Source organism: Pristiophorus japonicus, chromosome 4 (assembly GCF_044704955.1).
Source record: "Pristiophorus japonicus isolate sPriJap1 chromosome 4, sPriJap1.hap1, whole genome shotgun sequence".
Lineage (NCBI taxonomy): Eukaryota > Metazoa > Chordata > Chondrichthyes > Pristiophoridae > Pristiophorus > Pristiophorus japonicus.
The window spans coordinates 65669823-65691834 of NC_091980.1; the positions used below are offsets into that span (position 1 = coordinate 65669823).

Sequence of the window (22012 nt, forward strand, 5' to 3'; positions counted from 1 at the left end):
AATTTACTGGAATTCTTTGAGGATATAACGAGCATGGTGGATAGAGGTGTACCGATGGATGTGGTGTATTTAGATTTCCAAAAGGCATTCGATAAGGTGCCACACTGCAGAAGATAAAGGTACGCGGAGTCAGAGGAAATGTATTACATGGATCGAGAATTGGCTGGCGAACAGAAAGCAGAGAGTCAGGATAAATGGGTCCTTTTCGGGTTGGAAATCAGTGATCAGTGGTGTGCCACAGGGATCGATGCTGGGACCACAACTGTTTACAATATACATAGATGACCTGGAAGAGGGGACAGAGTGTAGTGTAACAAAATTTGCAGATGACACAAAGATTAGTGGGAAAGCGGGTTGTGTAGAGGACACAGAGAGGTTGCAAAGAGATTTAGATAGGTTAAGCGAATGGGCTAAGGTTTGGCAGATGGAATACAATGTTGGAAAATGTGAGGTCATCCACCTTGGAAAAAAAACAGTAAAAGGGAATATTATTTGAATGGGGAGAAATTACAACATGCTGCGGTGCAGAGGGACCTGGGGGTCCTTGTGCATGAATCCCAAAAAGTTAGTTTGCAGGTGCAGCATGTAATCAGGAAGGCGAATGGAATGTTGGCCTTCATTGCGAGAGGGATGGAGTACAAAAACAGGGAGATCCTGCTGCAACTGTACAGGATATTGGTGAGGCCGCACCTGGAGTACTGCGTGCAGTTTTGGTCACCTTATTTAAGGAAGGATATACTAGCTTTGGAGGGGGTACAGAGATACGGGGCTGATTCCGGAGATGAGGGGGTTACCTTATACAATGATAGATTGAGTAGACTGGGTCTTTACTCATTGGAGTTCAGAGGATGAGGGGTGATCTTATAGAATCATTTAAAATAATGTAAGGGATAGACAAGATAGAGGCAGAAAGTTTGTTTCCACTGGTCGGGGAGACTAGAACTAAGGGGCACAGCCTCAAAATACGGGGAGCCAATTTAAAACCGAGTTGAGAAGGAATTTCTTCTCCAGAGGGTTGTGAATCTGTGGAATTCTCTGCCCAAGGGAGCAGTTGAGGCTAGCTCATTGAATGTATTCAAATCACAGATAGATAGATTTTTAACCAATAAGGGAATTAAGGGTTATGGGGCGCGAGCCAGTAAGTGGAGCTGAGTCCACGGCCAGATCAGCCATGATCTTGTTGAATGGCGGAGCAGGCTCGAGGGGCTAGATGGCCTACTCCTGTTCCTAATTCTTATGTTCTTATATTCTTCTGCTGCTGTCACCGCTTTGGGGCTATATTGATGTTGATGATGGAACGGATTAGGCGGTGGTCCATCCAGCAGTTGTCAGCTCCTGTCATGGTGCGGGTGATGCACACATCGTTGCGATCCCTGGCGGTGCCAGTGTTTGGAGCGAGGGTGTTGCCATGATGCCTTGTACTTGTCCCTCTGGCGGAACAAGGTGTCAGTGATGACAAGGTTGTGTTGTAGGCATTTTGTCAGGAGCAGGGTACCGCTGGAGTTGGTTTTCCCTACCCTCTTTCTGCCGATCACACCTCCCCAGAGGCCTCTGTCCTTATCGACCGTTGAAGTCGCCGAGGAGGATCAGTTTGTCATCCGTAGAGACGCAGGGCAGGGATTGTTCGAGGCTGGAGTAAAAACCCTCTTTGGTCTCATCTGTTGCGTCGAGTGTTGGGGCGTACGCACTGATAACTGTGGCGCACTGGTTCCGGCATAGGGTGAGTCAGAGAGTCATGAGACGTTCGCTAATCCTCAAAGCGTACCACTCAAAGTGCTTTACAGCCAATGAAGTACTTTTGGAGTGTAGCCACTGTTGTAATGTGGGAAACGCGGCAGCCAATTTGCGCAGAACAAGCTCCCACAAACAGCAATGTGATAATGACCAGATAATCTGTTTTTGTTATGTTGATTGAGGCATAACTATAGGCCAGGACATGGGGAGATAACTCCCCTGCTCTTTTTTAAAATAGTTTCATGGGATCTTTTACGTCCACCTTAGAAAGCAGAAGGGGCCTCGGTTTAACGTCCGTTGGACAGGAATTGTTCGAGGCTGGAGTAAACACCTTCTTTGGTCTTATCTGTTGTGTCGATTGTTGGGGCGTACGCACTGATAATTGTGGCGCACTGGATAGGGATAGGGTGAGTCTGAAAGACGGCACCTCCAACAGTGTAGCAGTCCTTCAGCACTGCACTGCACTGGAGTGTCAACCTAGATTTATGTGCTCAAGTCCCTGGAGTGGGACTTGAACCCACAACCTTCTGACACCAAGGCGAACGTGCTACAACTGACGCTGTGGAAAAATTGTTTCTCTGGTTGTTCATTTTCTTTCTTATTTTTTCCTTTCTTTTTTTTGAGATGGCAGAGTCGAACAATACTTGTGGTCAGGACATGGGAAGGCTGACATCTATCTGTGTGCTAATATTTTATTAGGTCCATGGTTGACATTCCTGACAACCCTAGCTACTGTGACTGGTGCTGCTTTTGTTTGGAGCGATTAACTTGAGTTGCCTGTGGACATTTTTTGCAGCTTCGGGCTTTCTGCACCTTTCACTGATGATTGGGATGCATCTCCTGGGGTTGGACTGTTGGGTGTTTCATCTGCCACAACAATGGCTTCCTTGATCCCAGTCCTCCATCTTGCTTTGGATATGGGAAACAAGCTCTTGGCTTCCTCCAGGGGTTCTATCGGGAAAGAGGGCTGATTCTTGATGCTGTAGGCCTCTGAGGGCCTGCTGCAATGTCCAAATAAAGGTAGCCTCCATGCTACCTGCAAACCAATCTTTTTTTTTAAATTAGCCTGTGCAAAGCCATATTCTGAGTACTTGCACAGTCCCAGCTCTCATGAAAATTTCACTGCCCTTTCTGATTATTTTTGATTGTTGGAAGCCTGTGCTAAATAGACAACCCTTGTGTCCACCGTTCAAACAATGCAAATGGTGGGAGACACTGGTCATATTTATCTCACTGAACATAATGTTTACATAAACCCACCCACATAGTTTTCCCCAAAATAACCAGCCCCTGGGAAATGGGGAGGGAGGTGAGGGGGGTGGCGGGGGTGCTGGGGGTAGCACACATAGGACAAGAACAATGGAATGCACCCACCCCCTACCCATTCAAATCTGCTGAAAGATCAGTGGGAGAGTAAGCAATGGAAAGCGAGCCCTATTGTCTCTCTTTGTTCTTTGTGTTAATAAGTAAAATACTTTGTAAAAGGCTGTTTATTTTATTGATGGGGAGCAGCTACTAGAATTTTGATGAGTCTAATTCTGTGTGGCTGCTGGAAATGCCACCGTTTAACCATGTGTTTTAAACAGTAAACTTTTGCTGTAGCTTTATCTTTCTTGAGGACAAATTTTTTTAAAATGTTTTATTGTAACTTCTATTTCAGAATAGTTGTACCATCAGCTTAACTGGCACTGCCTCCTGCTGCCCTTGTTTCTGGCAAGGTGGACATGAGGTGCTGTGCCAGATGCTGCCTGGGAAATGGAGACAAAGTGCAGAAGGATGGGAGTGTTGAACCTTCCTTCCCTCAGCCCACTCCACTCAGGTTAAATTCGCAATTGTGACAAAATGAGCCGATTCCTTCTCTTAAGAATTGCGATCACAATGATCCTAGCACCAACAAGACCAAACTAAAGCCTATCATTCCTTAAAACTGCTTTTTTAAATACGTTTCTAAACTTTAACACAGTGAAATGATTCAATCTGATAGGAAGAATCAAGAGACACAATATAAAATAAATGGTACAATTTTAAAGAGGGTGCAAGAACAGAGAGACCTGGGGTGTACATTCACAAATCGTTGAAGGTGACAGGACAAGTTGAGAAGACGGTTAAGATATACAGTATCATTGGCTTTATAAATAGTGGCATAGAGTACAACAACAAGGAAGCTATGCTAAACCTTTATAAAACACCGATTAGGACCAAACTAGGCTAATGTGGCCAATTCTGGGCACCGCACTTTAGAAAGGATGTCAAGGCCTCGGAGAGGGTGTAGAGGAGATTTATGAGAATGGTACCAGGGATGAAAGACTTCAGTTATATGGAGAGACCAGAGAAACTGAGGTTGTTCTCCTTAGAGCAGAGAAGGTTAAGGGAAGATTTGACAAATCTTGAAGGGTTTTGATAAAGTAAATAAAGATAAACTGTTTCCAGTGGCAGAAGGGTCGTTAACCAGAGGACACAGATTTAATGTAATTGGAAAAAGAATCAAAGAAGACGGGGAGGGGGGATTTACGCAGCAAATTGTTATGATCAAGAATGCACTGCCTAAATGGTGATGTAAGCAGATTCAGTAATATCTTTCAAAAGGGAACTGGATAAATACTTGAAAAGGAACAATTAGCTGGGCTATGGGGAAAGAGCAGGGGTGTGGGACAAATTGGAGAACTCTTTCAAAGAGCCGACACAGGCATGTTGGGCCGAATGGTCTTCTGTGCTCTATCAGTCTATGATTCTAAATACCTGTATTTGTTTTAATGATGTAACACTTTCTCTTTCCTTTGTTTTTTGCTTACCTACACAGGAAGTCGAGGTTTGTACTTTTTTGAACTTCAAATCTATTTGATTTTTGATACTGTTATTATCGTATATGATTGTGAAATTGTTTCATGATTTCCTCTTGAGCAAGTAGTTTTAAAAAAAAACAGGATAACTTCATATTCTCTGAGGAGTTTGTAAGCACTAGTATAAATGATCTTTTTAAGTATTCAGTGTTGCTTGCAAGTTTTGAATTTTTTTTTACTCCCGTTTAACAGTTATACTCATTGTATATGTGCTGCTGTTCATATTGGTGCTGTAATGCCACTCAGTCCTTTTATACCTTAGTTATGCTGCACCAAGTGGTCTAATATTGAGTGTATTTTTAAGAGTGGTACAAATATTCAGCCACGATTATACTACCAGCTCACATTGCTCTTGTGTGGGGAAAAAGGTAAACAGAATTCAGTGCATGTGTACTGACGGGCTCCCACAAAGCTCAGTTCACCAGCTGCTGATCTATGACAGTTTGAAAGATAGACAAAAGCTTCCTGGTCTATTGGCCATTTGGATTCTTCGTCATTTGGTGTGGTGCAGATGAGAGTGTCATTTAAGCCTGTTGACAACTCAACAATTAGCAGTACCTTCCCCTTTCCTTAGAATGTGTGCTGCACTGTTAGTGGAGTGCTTTCAACTGTGCTATGAATGGTGGGATTGCCTAACTTCCATAGCAGTTCAGGACAAGCTTTGCACTGTCAAGCGAGGGAATTGGTGGCACAGTCCATTGCAGTTGGGATGAGCAGGATTTTTGCAACTGGGGCCAAACATTCTCAGACGATCAAACGGGACATATCTTGTTGACTATTTGTTCTTGTGCTGCTCTGAATTCTGGGAATTCCCTCCATTAGCGTGGGATCACAATACTGAGGTGGGAGGGCAGAACATTGCCAAGTTTAAATGACAGCTTTTGCCCACCCTCTCCCTTCCAAACTGTTAAGTTTTAAAAGTGAAAATAATCATGGTTCTCCTTCATGTACATTTTATCCTGTGTCACTTGATGCTGCCTCCTCAGAGTGGCTTTGTGCATTCCTTTTGGAAATTATGGACAATCCCTAAAAGTATTGCAATTTCTACAACTCATATTCTGTTTATAAAGAAAACTGTTATGTAGAGAGGTACCTTTGAGAACAACAAAGATACACTTTTGCTGAGTTGAGTATCTTTTTTCTGCAATGTGCTTTGTGACCTATTACTGTATACTATTATTTGAATGGTATCCAGTGAACTGCATCCAGCCCTTCAAATTTTTAGTAGCTCTAGGTGCAATTGTGAAAACATTTTTACAAAAGAAAGTAGTTATTCTGCTTTACCATCTGGAAGCATTTTGCTTGTTTCATGCAAAGAGGTCAGTGGACCATAGGTTTTAATAAGTTATACTGCTGGAGAGCACTTGGTTTTTACATATAAAAGTAATTTTGAAGGAAGTTCATCCCTATTGTTTTATGAGGCTAATGCTGAAGTACAAGCTATAGATACTTTGAAGTTAACTGGGCCATAACATTTACATTTATCACTCATTTGTACTGTTTGGGGCCGGGAAATTGCCCCTTTCTACAAGGCCCGCGACAGCCACGGGTCGGTGCGAACTGGCCGTCGAGTCTCCGCGGAGGGGCTGCCATTTTATTATAACATCTTTCTCAGTTTTAGAGTGATGTAGGGGACCATCCGCCTGTTTTCCCGCCACGTCGTGTGCACGCCGACCCCTGACCGACCGGTGGCGACCCCTTCCTGAAATTGCCCCGCGGGAAATTGCCCCTTTCGAAAATTGCCCACCATCAGCAGCCCCGCCACAGGTCGCTGCCCCCAAAAGCCTTTGCTGTTGGTACCCTTTCTGTGGCTTGGCGGTGCGGCGGCCCTTAAAGGGGAGGTGGCGCTGCCAGCGACTCCATGTTATTTTTTTTTGTCAGCCGACTGCCAGGTTGGGCCGACAATTATGCCCAACAGGCAGCATGGCACCCAAGAGGGGGTGCCAGGCTGCTGGCCAGGCCGAAACCCTCCCTGGTGACCCAGTGTTTGCCACTAAGGTGGCTGCAGAGTTCACAGCGGCCCTCCCCTTTAACTGAAGGTGAGGGACGTTGTGACGCACCAGCGCGATGACGTCATCAACGCAGCGCTGATAACTTAGAGTGTTGGCTACTCCGACCTGTCCCCACTTCTGCCCCACTAGTGACAGCTACTCCAATCCGACTGCACTTCTGCCCTTTTCCCTACACCAACACCGCTCCGACCGGAACAGCAACCAAAAAGCTGAATTTCTCCGGATTGTCAGCCCATGCATTGGGGCGGACGGAGCACTTCAAGAGCGGTAGGTGCGACTCGTTTTGGGCGGTGGGCAATTTTGGCCCCTTTGTCTTTTATCTCTAAAGATCTGTCTGCTTTCAGGTGGCCACGGGTCTTATAGAAAGGGGAAATTTCGGCCCCCTAAAGATAATGTTGTGATAGGGAAGCATTGGGGACATGTTGATTTTATCATTCCTCTTTATTCTTTTAGGATGATTATTTCAGAAGCTGGAATCCTAACAAGCCATTTGACCAAGGTATGATTTATTTGACTCATAAAACTGCTGTAATATATCTATAGATGTGTTCCATTGTTAAGCAACTTTTGAAATAACCAGTTTACATGGAACTAAAGATGGAGCAGGTACCATCTTGTTTTAATAAGAATTCTGTATACTAATCTCAGAAACATGAGAGGACTTGTATATGATTTTCAAGAAAATATCTGAGTCTTTCATATTAAATAACATTAAAGTTTTTAATTTTATCTGTTCAAACATAATTCAAACTTAGTAGAACTTCTGCTGAGTGGAAGCAAAGGGATAAAATTGAAACTTTTAAGTTATATTTTGTGTGCCCCTGAACTATCCCTTGAACTGTGTATGAAGAATATTCAATGAAATCGATTTTTATGAATCATAAATGCTCCACAAGCATTTTGTGACTGTGGCAGTTTGGGTAATGTACAGAATCAGTACTTCTCTGTAGGCCACATATACATTTACAAAGATACATAATTATTTAAAAGTAGGCCAAAAATATGCTTTTTTGAGTTTGGGATTTGCAACGTGTTGTGTCAGTGCATACAAAAAGATACTATAAATAAAATTACAGCACATAATAGATGTTTTATTAATTTAACTTCAATAACCATGGTTTAGATCGTTGTGCCATAATGGTACAAGCATCTATCAAATGTTGAAAGCCCAAATTTGGTCCCGGCTACCCCGGGTGGGAGGTCCGTTTTTGCCGCCCGGTCCTGTCGGGAGCCATTTTCGGCTCCATTGTGTGGGCAGCAGCGGCGGCCGGGAGTGAGCGGGAACGGGACTCGGCGGCCGACGTCACTACTGTGCATCAGTTAGAGGCCTCTCCACACGGGGATCTTTGAAGGGCCTCCACTGCGCATGCGCGAGATTTCGGGTTTTGTTTTTTTTGTAGTTTTCTTGATCCGACGTGTAGTCCGTTCATGGCCCTTGGAGGCTGATTGGGGAACTGCACATGCGCATAAAAGGAGAGCACTTTATTCCACCTGTGAGTGTGAGAGGGGAGAGGAGAGAGTTGGAGGTTAGAGAGCAGAGAGGTGGCATTGGAGAGGAGGCAGTCTGAGTTGCAGAGGGGGCAGTGTGAGAAATTTAAACCCACAAACTCTTCAATAGCCATTCATCATCATTGAGGATGACTGGCCAGGAATCTTCAATGAAGACTGCCAAAACCAGGCCCAGAGCTCCGTGGTTCAATGAACAGGATTTGGAGGAGCTAGTGACAGAGGTGGAGCGCAGGTACAACTAACTCACCCGGGATGGTCGTGGCAAGCCTCCACCAGCCCAATACTGACACCTTTGGATGGACATCGGTGAGATGGTGACTGCAATGGGCAACGTTGAGCGGGATGGGGACCAATGCCGCAAACATTGGAATGATTTGCTGCCGTCAGTAAGAGTGAGTACAAATTTATTCGCCCCCTCCTCTCCAAGGCCAAAAACGTTGTGCACCAGATGTGTGTGTGTGTGGGAGTGTGTAGGGGGGGCGGGGGGGCATTGGCAAAGGGGCTATAGGTTGCAATGTTTCTTTGTGCAGAGAAAACAAGCAGCCAAACAAGCAAGCCTGAGTGCAGTGGGAGGAGGCCAAGAAGATGTGGTCGAATTGACCAGACTGGAGGAGCGTGCATTGGAATTGGTGAGTGACCACCGCCGTGCAACCACAGACATTGATGCAGATCCGGTGCTACCGTGCGGTAAGGTTATACTCATCTCTGGTGTCAGCGATGCTCATGGCATGAAAGTACATGCAATGTTAAGGCACTCATGGTTGAACGCACACTTTGTCGCCCATTATTGGTGTGGACATGTACAGATGGAACACCTTGCTGGCATAATGTGAGATGGAATGGCTCACATCTCAGCTTGACCACCATCACCGACCCCCCCCCCGCCCGACAGACTGAAATGTTGTCCTCTACTTGCAGATCCTGAGTCGGACAGCACAGATCTAGAGACCATCGACCTCTGGCCTTCACTGAAACCATGGGACCCCAGCATCTCCCATCCCTACGTTCTCCACACCCAAAGACACCGGATCCTTCCTGCACCCCCCCTGCAGATCACCCATTTCCGCTGCTGCCACCTCCACCATCCAGGGCCAGGAAGAATAGGAGAAAGACGAGGGCCCATCTTTCTGCCCCTTGACCTGGAGGAGCCAGAAGCTGCTGACATCAGTCTCCTGCCATGTGAGCCAAGTGTCTCCGATTTCCTGGGCTTTCCAACGGACTCCACAGATGCAAGCTCAACCAAGTGCAGAGGCCATGGCTCAATGGGAAGCAAGGCGCCAGCACCCAGCAGCAGCGAGCATCCACCTACAGATGAATTACGGCTCTCTGTACTCAACCAGATGGTGCAACAATCAAGCACTGGCATGGATATAGATCACGACATGCTGCAGACCATGGCTGAGATAGCTGGCAGCATCGTCTCCTTCACCCAGCAGTATGATCAGAGGATGGACCTATTACAGTCTTGGAGCGCACACTGGAACGTGTTGAGGCCATGAGGCAAGAGATGGCTTCTACACACGTAGTGCAAGCCCCCGACCCCACACCCTTAAGGCAGACAGATCTGGAGGAGCAGGAGATCCCTGCGCCTTCGGTCCCACACCCAACCTTTTCACCAAGATGCATACGTCTGCACACATCCCGCTGCCCTCCTGCAGAACTTTCTCAACCAGAGGCAGTGATGGGCAGGGGAGCGCCACGCCATCGTGTAGGCGTGGGGAAGAAGAGGACATCGCTGCAAGGGGGGGGAAGGGAGGTGGTGGTGCCAGGTAGAGGGGTGGGTGTTGCTCCTGTAAATTTATGTAAGTGTAATAATCTTATGTAACCTTTGTTATTGTGCACTTGTAAATACACTCACATTGCTGATCTTCTGTTGGTGCATGTGTCATTTTAATGTCATGTGTGGTGTGTTGCGAGAAATACACATCTGTCCCTCAGGTCATCTGCTTCATCAGGAATATCTTTCCATCCACATCTGACTGCAGTGTATGGGTCCTGTCATCAGGCCATCGCAAGATAACAAGGAAGGATCACCAATGCAGGAAGCCTGCCAATCAATTACTCTCAGTTTACCTACTTGCAGGGCAGACCTTAAGGCTTGCACTTCAACCTTATTTTTTCGAGGCCAAACATGGAGGATTGCCACCCCTGAGATGAGATGGTCATCAGTTACATTGCAGTACATTGTGTGACACAATTAATTAATCAGCTTGGATGTACAAAATGTGACATGCTGAACACTTTACAGTTACTCATAATAATTTTCCCTTCACCATTGGGCTTCTCAATGAAGGACTTTCAGCAAGGTCCAACAAAAAAGCCTCCATCAGCTTAGATACATTTCAGTCGCTTTTATGCCATCCAATTTAAACATCACCATCAGCAATAAAGTAATGCAACATGCACCCAACTCTTTTCCAGCAATCCCACTCATATGGTGCAGCATCCGCTCGGCTGCCGTGATGTGATGGCCTCCAGCACTCCCTCCCACCCATTCTCCATGTTGCCGGACTGCCATCAGATCACCAGCCTCTCGTTCTCCGTGCTGCCCGACTGCCGTCCACCTCTCCCTCCCTCCCACCCGATCTCACTGCTGCCTGACTGCTCTCCACCTCTCCCTCCCTCCCACCCGATCTCACTGCTGCCTGACTGCCGTCCATCTCTCCCTCTCTCCCAGCCGATCTCACTGCTGCCCGACTGCTCTCCACCTCTCCCTCCCTCCCGCCCGATCTCACTGCTGCCTGACTGCTCTCCACCTCTCCCTCCCTCCCGCCCGATCTCACTGCTGCCTGACTGCCGTCCATCTCTCCCTCTCTCCCAGCCGATCTCACTGCTGCCCGACTGCTCTCCACCTCTCCCTCCCTCCCACCCGATCTCACTGCTGCCGGACTGCTCTCCACCTCTCCCTCCCTCCCGCCCGATCTCACTGCTGCCCGACTGCTCTCCACCTCTCCCTCCCTCCCGCCCGATCTCACTGCTGCCCGACTGCTCTCCACCTCTCCCTCCCTCCCGCCCGATCTCACTGCTGCCCGACTGCTCTCCACCTCTCCCTCCCTCCCGCCCGATCTCACTGCTGCCCGACTGCTCTCCACCTCTCCCTCCCTCCCGCCCGATCTCACTGCTGGCCGACTGCTCTCCATCTCTCCCTTCCTCCCGCCCGATCTCACTGCTGCCTGACTGCTCTCCATCTCTCCCTCCCTCCCACCCAATCTCACTGCTGCCCGACTGCCATCCAGGTCAGACCTGCTTTTCCCGAGCAGTCCTTCTGGCAGGCGGCAGGTCAACTGGAGGCCAGCATAACTGATGAAAATGGCACTTTTCCAACATCCGGCATGGGCGGGCGGCACAATCTGACATTGGCGGAACCCTTCCCCACCAATCATCCACCAGGCAGAACCTTGACAGCAGATGGGCGGTTCCGGAGTAATTGCCCAGAAAACCAGAATGGGATGGGAACCAATGCAGGGAGACAGAGGGAAACAAAAAGGAGGCAAAAGCAAAAGACAGAAAGGAGATGAGGAAAAGTGGAGGGCAGAGAAACCCAAGGCAAAGAACAAAAAGGGCCACTGTACAGCAAAATTCTAAAAGGTCAAAGGGTGTTAAAAGAACAAGCCTGAAGGCTTTGTGTCTTAATGCAAGGAGTATCCGCAATAAAGTGGATGAATTAACTGTGCAAATAGATGTTAACAAATATGATGTGATTGGGATTACGGAGACGTGGCTCCAGGATGATCAGGGCTGGGAACTCAACATCCAGGGATATTCAATATTCAGGAAAGATAGAATAAAAGGAAAAGGAGGTGGGGTAGCATTTCTGGTTAAGGAGCAAATTAAGGCAATAGTTCGGAAGGACATTAGCTTGGATGATGTGGAATCTATATGGGTAGAGCTGCAGAATACCAAAGGACAAAAAACGTTAGTGGGAGTTGTGTACAGACCTCCAAACAGTAGTAGTGATGTTGGGGAGGGCATCAAACATGAAATTAGGGGTGCGTGCAATAAAGGTGCAGCAGTTATAATGGGTGACTTTAATGTGCACATCGATTGGGTTAACCAAACTGGAAGCAATACGGTAGAGGAGGATTTCCTGGAGTGCATAAGGGATGGTTTTTTAGACCAATATGTCGAGGAACCAACTAGGGGGGAGGCCATCTTAGACTGGGTGTTGTGTAATGAGAGAGGATTAATTAGCAATCTCGTTGTGCGAGGCCCCTTGGGGAAGAGTGACCATAATATGGTGGAATTCTGCATTAGGATGGAGAATGAAACAGTTAATTCAGAGACCATGGTCCAGAACTTAAAGAAGGGTAACTTTGAAGGTATGAGGCGTCAATTGGCTAGGATAGATTGGCGAATGATACTGAAGGGGTTGACTGTGGATGGGCAATGGCAGACATTTAGAGACCGCATGCATGAACTACAACAATTGTACATTCCTGTCTGTCGTAAAAATAAAAAAGGGAAGGTGGCTCAACCGTGGCTATCAAGGGAAATCAGGGATAGCATTAAAGCCAAGGAAGTGGCATACAAATTGGCCAGAAATAGCAGAGAACCCGGGGACTGGGAGAAATTTAGAACTCAGCAGAGGAGGACAAAGGGTTTGATTAGGGCAGGGAAAATGGAGTACGAGAAGAAGCTTGCAGGGAACATTAAGACGGATTGCAAAAGTTTCTATAGATATGTAAAGAGAAAAAGGTTAGTAAAGACAAACGTAGGTCCCCTGCAGTCAGAATCAGGGGAAGTCATAACGGGGAACAAAGAAATGGCGGACCAATTGAACAAGTACTTTGGTTCGGTATTCACTGAGGAGGACACAAACAACCTTCCGGATATAAAAGGGGTCGGAGGGTCTAGTAAGGAGGAGGAACTGAGGGAAATCCTTATTAGTCGGGAAATTGTGTTGGGGAAATTGATGGGATTGAAGACCGATAAATCCCCAGGGCCTGATGGACTGCATCCCAGAGTACTTAAGGAGGTGGCCTTGGAAATAGTGGATGCATTGACAGTCATTTTCCAACATTCCATTGACTCTGGATCAGTTCCTATGGAGTGGAGGGTAGCCAATGTAACCCCACTTTTTAAAAAAGGAGGGAGAGAGAAAACAGGGAATTACAGACCGGTCAGCCTGACATCGGTAGTGGGTAAAATGATGGAATCAATTATTAAGGATGTCATCGCAGTGCATTTGGAAAGAGGTAATATGATAGGTCCAAGTCAGCATGGATTTGTGAAAGGGAAATCATGCTTGACAAATCTTCTGGAATTTTTTGAGGATGTTTCCAGTAGAGTGGACAAGGGAGAACCAGTTGATGTGGTATATTTGGACTTTCAGAAGGCTTTCGACAAAGTCCCACACAAGAGATTAATGTGCAAAGTTAAAGCACATGGGATTGGGGGTAGTGTGCTGACATGGATTGAGAACTGGTTGTCAGACAGGAAGCAAAGAGTAGGAGTAAATGGGGACTTTTCAGAATGGCAGGCAGTGACTAGTGGGATACCGCAAGGTTCTGTGCTGGGGCCCCAGCTGTTTACACTGTACATTAATGATTTAGACGAGGGGATTAAATGTAGTATCTCCAAATTTGCGGATGACACTAAGTTGGGTGGCAGTGTGAGCTGCAAGGAGGATTCTATGAGGCTGCAGAGCGACTTGGATAGGTTAGGTGAGTGGGCAAATGCATGGCAGATGAAGTATAATGTGGATAAATGTGAGGTTATCCACTTTGGTGGTAAAAACAGAGAGACAGACTATTATCTGAATGGTGACAGATTAGGAAAAGGGCAGGTGCAAAGAGACCTGGGTGTCATGGTACATCAGTCATTGAAGGTTGGCATGCAGGTACAGCAGGCGGTTAAGAAAGCAAATGGCATGTTGGCCTTCATAGCGAGGGGATTTGAGTACAAGGGCAGGGAGGTGTTGCTACAATTGTACAGGGCCTTGGTGAGGCCACACCTGGAGTATTGTGTACAGTTTTGGTCTCCTAACCTGAGGAAGGACATTCTTGCTATTGAGGGAGTGCAGCGAAGGTTCACCAGACTGATTCCCGGGATGGCGGGACTGACCTATCAAGAAAGACTGGATCAACTGGGCTTGTATTCACTGGAGTTCAGAAGAATGAGAGGCGACCTCATAGAAACGTTTAAAATTCTGACGGGGTTAGACAGGTTAGATGCAGGAAGAATGTTCCCAATGTTGGGGAAGTCCAGAACCAGGGGACATAGTCTAAGGATAAGGGGGAAGCCATTTAGGACCGAGATGAGGAGGAATTTCTTCACCCAGAGAGTGGTGAACCTGTGGAATTCTCTACCACAGAAAGTTGTTGAGGCCAATTCATTAAATATATTCAAAAAGGAGTTAGATGAAGTCCTTACTACTAGGGGAATCAAGGGGTATGGTGAGAAAGCAGGAATGGGGTACTGAAGTTGCATGTTCAGCCATGAACTCATTGAATGGCGGTGCAGGCTAGAAGGGCCGAATGGCCTACTCCTGCACCTATTTTCTATGTTTCTATGTTTCTATGTTAAGACATTTGCGGCTGGACTTCGATGGATGCGGGCAGAACATCGACCAATTTCGTCCCCTAAGAGCACAACTTCACTAATCTTTTTTAAGTAAAGAAAATAAAGGGGAACCTGCAATTTAGGTGGAGATGTTCCAGAGGACAGGATTTGATTCTGTTTTAATAATTTGATGTATTTTCTTGAATAAGATAAATCCTTGTCACCTACTAGTGTAATTGCTTTGTTGCAGGTCCAAACCTTTCACTTGCCTTGACTTACTTCATGTGCTGGAAGCAATAGCAGCAAACCTTTTATTGGTACTATTTTGGCATGTAAACAAAAGTGACTCCTGTTCAGTTGGATATTGGAGGTGAGGGGGTGCATTTTTGTCGTCTTCACATGGGCAGTGACCTCGTGGGGTAGATCACCTACCCATTATAAAACATGGCCGGTTTGTCATTCCATCACCACCTAAGAAATCAGATTGTTATCATCAAATTCGATGGATTTGTAGAAATGTGAGATGCAGAAGATCAGCTGTGATTTGTGGAGAATGGTGTGAGAAAGAGAAAAATGCTCTGGCCCTGAAATTGCAATCGGCGGCATAGCTACTGAGTACTCCTCCACCCTCCAAATGGAATGCGCACTTGCCTGTTGCGAGGCCCCAAATGAAAAGTTGCTGACAGACGCCGCAGAGTTGAGCGCAGCGTAGTGACCCATGGATCCCAGGGGGCACACTGTGAGCAGAAGTGTATCTGGGATCATGTGGGACGTTGCTCCAATCAGGAAGCAGAAGGTGTCTCATTCTCCCCCATTCGATACTGTGGTATTTTCTAGGGAGAATATAGCAGCTGATGATAAAAGTTTTTATGCATTTTGTACTGTGAAAGGTCACCTGAAGATATAGTGAGAGAGTAAGGGAAGTGTATTTTTGATTTTTTTTTTTAATTTGCAAAATTGTCATTTCCCCAAACAATCTCATTCTCCCCAGTCTGCATTTACATTCGTTTTTATATATATTTAAACAAAAATGCATCAGATAAATATTTTTTTTGACGGGTGTCCCTTATGCACCAGTCCTAAAATTTTCATACGTAATTGCTGGGCAGTTGGTAGTTAATTAGTCCAACTCTGTGCTAGCAATTCAGATTTCAATGTCGGAGTGGATGATCTGTCAAGTTGGAACTTGACAGATCGCAAGTTCAGGATTTAGCACAGGCTTGTGGTCCATTTCAAAGGTGGTCCTGACCACAAATTCAGCCCCTATGACTTATCCAGGGATGCAAATAACTGGAAAAAAATCTGCCATTATGTTGCTCTATATACAACCTCATAATACTGGGATTTGTACTTAAATTGCCATATTGCACTATATCTCGAAAATATTGAATTGTTTTTCTGTTAAAATCATGACTAAGGTGTCAGTAGTAAAATGCTGTTATCGAATTCGATAAATCAGTTGGTCAGTGCAGAAATATGGACTTGACTTGAAAATGCACCTGGAATTGTAGCAGTGAGAAACCAGTATAGCAGGCTCAATTACACAATTAATTATATATTGTATAATTCATATACTATTATCAATATATTGCTAAATAATGAGTGTGGGCAATGCCTGTGCTCTCATGTGCAGGTATGCAGACAACGTAGGAAGTGGAAGGTGTAATCGAACATCAGTCACATCACATCTGTCTGGAATGTGTAATTTGCTCCAGTCAGTCGCAGCCAGTCTGGAGGCCTGCATTGTGGCCTTCAAGCCCTTCTTGACAATGCAGAGATACTTCCCAACGTATAATGGCACTGCAGGCATAACCCCTCAGATTTCAGACAATGCACAGTGCTAACGCTCCTCAGATTTAAATTGCTTGCCTGCCTACCTGACTTCTGGGTGGGCAGGGTTAAAATTGCACCTTAAATCTTAGCAGCAACTACCATTTGAACTTGTTTTTACTTATTTAATAGATTCAAAGGAACACTGAAATGTAGTATTCCATTTTCCTTTCGGGGGTTGGGAGGATGTGGAACTGTGATATCCAGTCTCCCTTTACAGGGGCACAGCCTCAAAATACGGGGGAGCCAATTTAAAACCGAGTTGAGAAGGAATTTCTTCTCCCAGAGGGTTGTGAATCTGTGAAATTCTCTGCCTAAGGAAGCAGTTGAGGCTAGCTCATTGAATGTATTCAAGTCACAGATAGATAGATTTTTAACCAATAAGGGAATTAAAGGTTACGGGGAGCGGGCGGTTAAGTGGAGCTGAGTCCACGGCCAGATCAGCCATGATCTTATTGAATGGCGGAGCAGGCTCGAGGGGCTAGATGGCCTACTCCTGTTCCTAATTCTTATGTTCTTATGTATGAGGAAACAAGTTCCCCGCTGGAGTCAGCAAGCTCCCTGCTGGAGTGGAACTAAACTACAGAACCAATGGGAACCTGTTAAATCTTCGCCGTCTCCAGGCCAGGTCCAAGACCACCCCAACCTCTTGTCGTTGAGCTACAGTATGCGGATGATGCCTGCGTCTGCGCACATACAAAGGCTGAACTCCAGGACATAGTCGACATATTTACTGAGGCGTACGAAAGCACGGCCGTCACACTAAAGATCCGTAAGACAAAGGTCCTCCACCAGCCTGTCCTCACCGCACAGCATTCCCCCCAATCATCAAGATCCACGGCGCGGCCCTGGACAACGTGGACCATTTCCCATAGCTCGGGAGCCTATTGTCAACAAGGCAGACATTGATGATGAGATTCAATACTACCTCCAATGCGCCAGTGCAGCCTTCGGCCGCCTGAGGAAAAGAGTGTTCGAATTCCAGGCCATCAAATCTACCACCAAGCTCATGGTCTACAGTGTTGTAGTAATACCCGCCCTCCTGTATATATCAGAGACATGGACCATGTACAGTAGACACCTCAAGTCGCTGGAGAAATATCTCCGCAAGATCCTACAAATCCCCTGGGAGGACAGACGCACCAACATTAGCATCCTCGACTAGGCCAACATCCCCAGCATTGAAGCACTGACCAACACTTGATCAGCTCCACTGGGCAGGTCACATTGTCCACATGCCAGACACGGGACTTCTAAAGCAAACGCTCTACTCGGAACTCGTCCGTGGCAAACGAGCCAAAGGTGGGCAGAGGAAACGTTACAAGGACACCCTCAAAGCCTCCCTGATCAAGTGCAACATCCCCACCAACACCTGGGAGTCCCTGGCCAAAGACTGTCCTAAGTGGAGGAAGTGCATCCGGGAGGGCGCTGAGCACCTCGAGTCTCATCGCCGAGAGCATGCAGGAATCAAGCACAGGCAGTGGAAAGAGCGTCCCACCCACCCTTACCCTCAACGACTATCTGTCCCACCTGTGACAGAGTCCGTGGCTCTCATATTCGACTGTTCAGCCACCTAAGAACTTATTTTAAGAGTGGAAGCGAATCTTCCTCGATTCCGAGAGACTGCCTATGATGATGATGATGATGACAGAAACACAATGCTTATACCAATAAGGGGGTAATTTTTAACTTCGATGCCTGGGTGGTAGTTTGGTGGAATGGTACATGACATCCCCCCCGCCCCCCGCCCCCCACATTATCTAACCTGCATTGATTTCAGTGGAATAAAAATCGGCAGGTTTCACAATGGACGAGTGATCCACTTCACCAGGTAGCAAAGTTGAAAATTACCCCAATTAAGAGAAATATATCCCCCAATATATAGGAGGGCAGGTATCACTACAGCCCTGTAGACCATAAGCTTGGTGCCAGATTTGAGGCCCTGGTCTTCAAACACTCTCTTCCTCAGGTGACTGAAGGCTGTGCTGGCACACTCGAGGTGGTGTTGGACCTCGTCATCGATGTCTGCCCTTGCTGATAGTAGGCTCCCGAGGTAGGAAAATGGTTCACGTTGTCCAGGGCCGTGCTGTGGATTTTGATGACCGGGGGGGGCAGTGCTGTTTGGTGGAGTCAGATTGGTGGAGGACCTTTGTCTTACAGATGTTTAGTGTAAGGCCCATGCTTTCATAGGCCTTGGTGAAGGTGTTGATGATGGCTTGGAGTTCGGCCTCTGAGTGTACGCAGATGCAAGCATCGTCAGCATACTGTAGTTCGATGACAGAGGATGGGGCGACCTTGGATCTAGCCTGGAGGCGACGTAGGTTGAACAGGTTCCCATTGGTTCTATAGTTTAGTTCCACTCCAGGGGAGCTTGCTTTTAGTGAGATGGAGCATTGTAGCAAAGAACACCTCAAAGCGCTGGAGAAGTACCATCAGCGCTGCCTCCGCATAATCCTGCAAATCCACTGGGAGGATAGATGCACCAATGTCGGTGTCCTCGTCCAGGCCAAATTCCCCAGCATCGAAGCGCTGACCACAGTCGACCAGCTCCATTGGGTGGGCCACGTCGTCCACATGCCCGACACGAGACTCCCTAAGCAAATGCTCTACTCTGAACTCCTACACGGCAAGCGAGTCCCAGGTGGGCAGAGGAAACGCTTCAAGGACACCCTCAAAGCCTCCTTGATAAAGTGTAACATCCCCTTCAACACCTGGGAATCCCTGGCCCAAGACCATCAAAAGTGGAGGAAGAGCATCCGGGAGGGCACTGAGCACCTCGAGTCTCGTCGCCGAGAGCATGCGGAAACCAAATGCAGACACCGGAAGGAGCGTGTGGCAAACCAGGCTCCCCACCCACACTTTCCTTCAACCACTGTCTGCCCCACCTACAGAGACTGTAATTCCTGCATTGGACTGTACAGCCACCTTGGAACTCACTTTTACAGTAGAAGCAAGTCTTCCTCGACTTCGAGGGACTGCCCATGATGATGATGACCTCCCCCCGCCAATGGAAAGTCGAAGGATGGCAATGAGTAGCATCAGTTAGGATCTAAAAGGAAGCTAAGCAGAACTGAAATAACTCTCAAATGGCCAAACTTCCCTAAATGACCAGAAGTGGCATAAGTGGCTGGTTACGCCCCCTTTGGCTGAAAAAAAAACGGACTTAAAAAATTCATAACTCACTGAGTTACGCTGGTGCAAATTGATTGGGGAAACTGGGGATTTTTAAGTTAGGCCAGAAAAAGCAGCTTGCTCCAAAAAAAATGGCGCAAATACTGGGGAAAATACCAGTTAAAAGTTTACAATTCTGTCACAGTTACATGTACAACAAAGACACATATAACAAAGTTCACACATGAATGAAATCCCTTTAGAATGGCAATGCGATATTAACAATCATTATTTCAGGAACATTTCTATCCTTTAATTTCATTTATCATCCTCATCATAGGCAGTCCCTCAAAATCGAGGAAGACTTGCTTCCACTCTGAGGGTTCAATTTTCCCCAGTATTTGCGCCATTTTTTTTTGGAGCAGGCTGCTTTTTCTGACCTTAAAAATCCCCAGTTTCCCCAATCAATTTGCACCAGCGTAACTCAGTTAGTTATGAATTTTTTAAGTCCATTTTTTTTTCAGCAAAATGAGGCGTAACCAGCCACTTACACTACTTCTGGTCATTTAGGGAAGTTTGGCCAGTTGAGAGTTACTCCAGTTCTGATTATGTGGCCTATCCTGAAAAACCTTCCAACCCCGCCTGAAGGCTGACGAGAGAGAGAGAGAGAGAGAGAGAGAGAGAGAAAAATCAAGCGTAACTCTTCAAGTACACCAAAAAAATGCTTTGGGGAAAATTGAGCCCTATAAGTGGGTTCTCCGGTGACTGACTGTACAGTCCAATAAGGGAACTACAGTCTCGGTCACAGGTGGGGCAGACAGTGGTTGGAGGAAAGGGTGGGTGGGACTGGTTTGCCGCACGCTCTTTTCGCTGCCTGTGCTTGATTTCTGCATGCTCTAGGCAATGAGACTCGAGGTGCTCAGCGCCTTCCCGGATGCGCTTCCTCCACTTAGGGTGGTCTTGGGCCAGGGATTCCCAGGTGTGGGTGGGAATGTTGCACTTCATCAAGGAGGCTTTGAGGGTGTCCTTGAAACGTTTCCTCTGCCCACCTAGGGCTCGCTTGCCATGTAGGAGTTCCGAGTAGAGCGCTTGCTTTAGGAGTCACGTGTCGGGCATGTGGACAATTTCATTTAGCTGCCATTTTAATAGCATTGATGATATTTATCTACTTCAAAAGTGTAAATGAAAGTGCTGCCACAAATGTTTCTGTTCAGAAAGAATCAATTTTTTCATATTGAAATATTCTCTGTCGAACCAGAAGATCAATAATAGTTTGCTTCAAGCTAGAAATGTTTCTTCAATTTCAATAGCTGCTTTGACTGAGATACCAATGCTATTGGAATGAAAATTAAAGGATTTCAAAGACGAAAGTTGCTACCTTCATAACTCTGCAGTTATATAGGGCCCAAGTTTCCACAAGAAAAAAAACGGGCGCCCCTCCGAGCTGGGCGCCCGTTTTTCGCGCCTAAAACGGCGCCTAAAAAAATCCTCGGTATTCTCCACCTACTTGCAGGTCCTCTGGCCCTCGGCGCAGTCAGCACGAGCTGTGGGGGGGCGGAGCCAGGTCCCTGCGCTGAAAACAGTGCCGGGACCTCTGCACATGCGCGCTACAGTCGGCACGCAAGTACAGTAGCTCCAGGCGCCGAACTGTGTGGGAGGGGCCCGAAGCACGCAGCCTCTAGCCCTGGTTGAATGGCCTCACTGGGGCTGCGTGAATAAGGCTCCTCCCACGGCCAGCTCCTGCTCCCCCCCCGCCCCCGACAAGACCCGACACCCGCTCCCCCGCCGACCAGACGCGACCCGACACCCGCTCCACCCGACACCCGCGCCCCCCCCCCCCCCGCCGACCAAACCAGACGCGACCCGACACCCGCTCCACCCGACACCCGCGCCCCCCCCCCGCCGACCAGACCAGACGCGACCCGACACCCGCTCCACCCGACACCCGCGCCCCCCCCCCCGCCGACCAGACCAGAGCCGACCAGACACCCACTCCACCAGACACCCGCGCCCCCGCCCCCCCCCCCGCCGACCAGACGCGACCCGACACCCGCTCCACCCGACACCCGCGCCCCCCCCCCCCGCCGACCAGACCAGACGCGACCCGACACCCGCTCCACCCGACACCCGCGCCCCCCCCCCCTCCGCCGACCAGACCCGACCCGACACCCGCTCCCCCCCGACACCCGACACCCGCGCCGCCCCCCCCCCGCCGACCAGACTCGACCCGACACCCGCTCTCCCCCGACCCCCGACACCCGCGCCCCTCCCCCCCTCCACCGACCAGACCCGACCCGACCCGACACCCGCTCCCCCCCGACACCCGACACCCGCGCCGACCCCCCCCTCCGCCGACCAGACCCGACCCGACACCCGCTCCCTCCCCCCCCGCCCACGACACCTGACACCCGCTCCACCCCCCCGCCCCGACCCGAGACCCGAGACCCGCTCCACCAACCCCCGACCCGAGACCCG

General features: G+C 47.9%; 1 protein-coding gene across 1 annotated transcript in view; it reads left to right on the plus strand.

Moving 5' to 3' along the window:
• The window catches only part of LOC139262932 (testican-1-like), a 782508-nt gene that overhangs the window by 222609 nt on the left and 537887 nt on the right, over positions 1 to 22012 (plus strand). The window contains exon 3 of the mRNA XM_070878252.1: positions 7040 to 7085. Within this exon, the coding sequence (XP_070734353.1) occupies positions 7040 to 7085 (46 nt within the window). The remainder of the gene's footprint in view (positions 1 to 7039; positions 7086 to 22012) is intronic.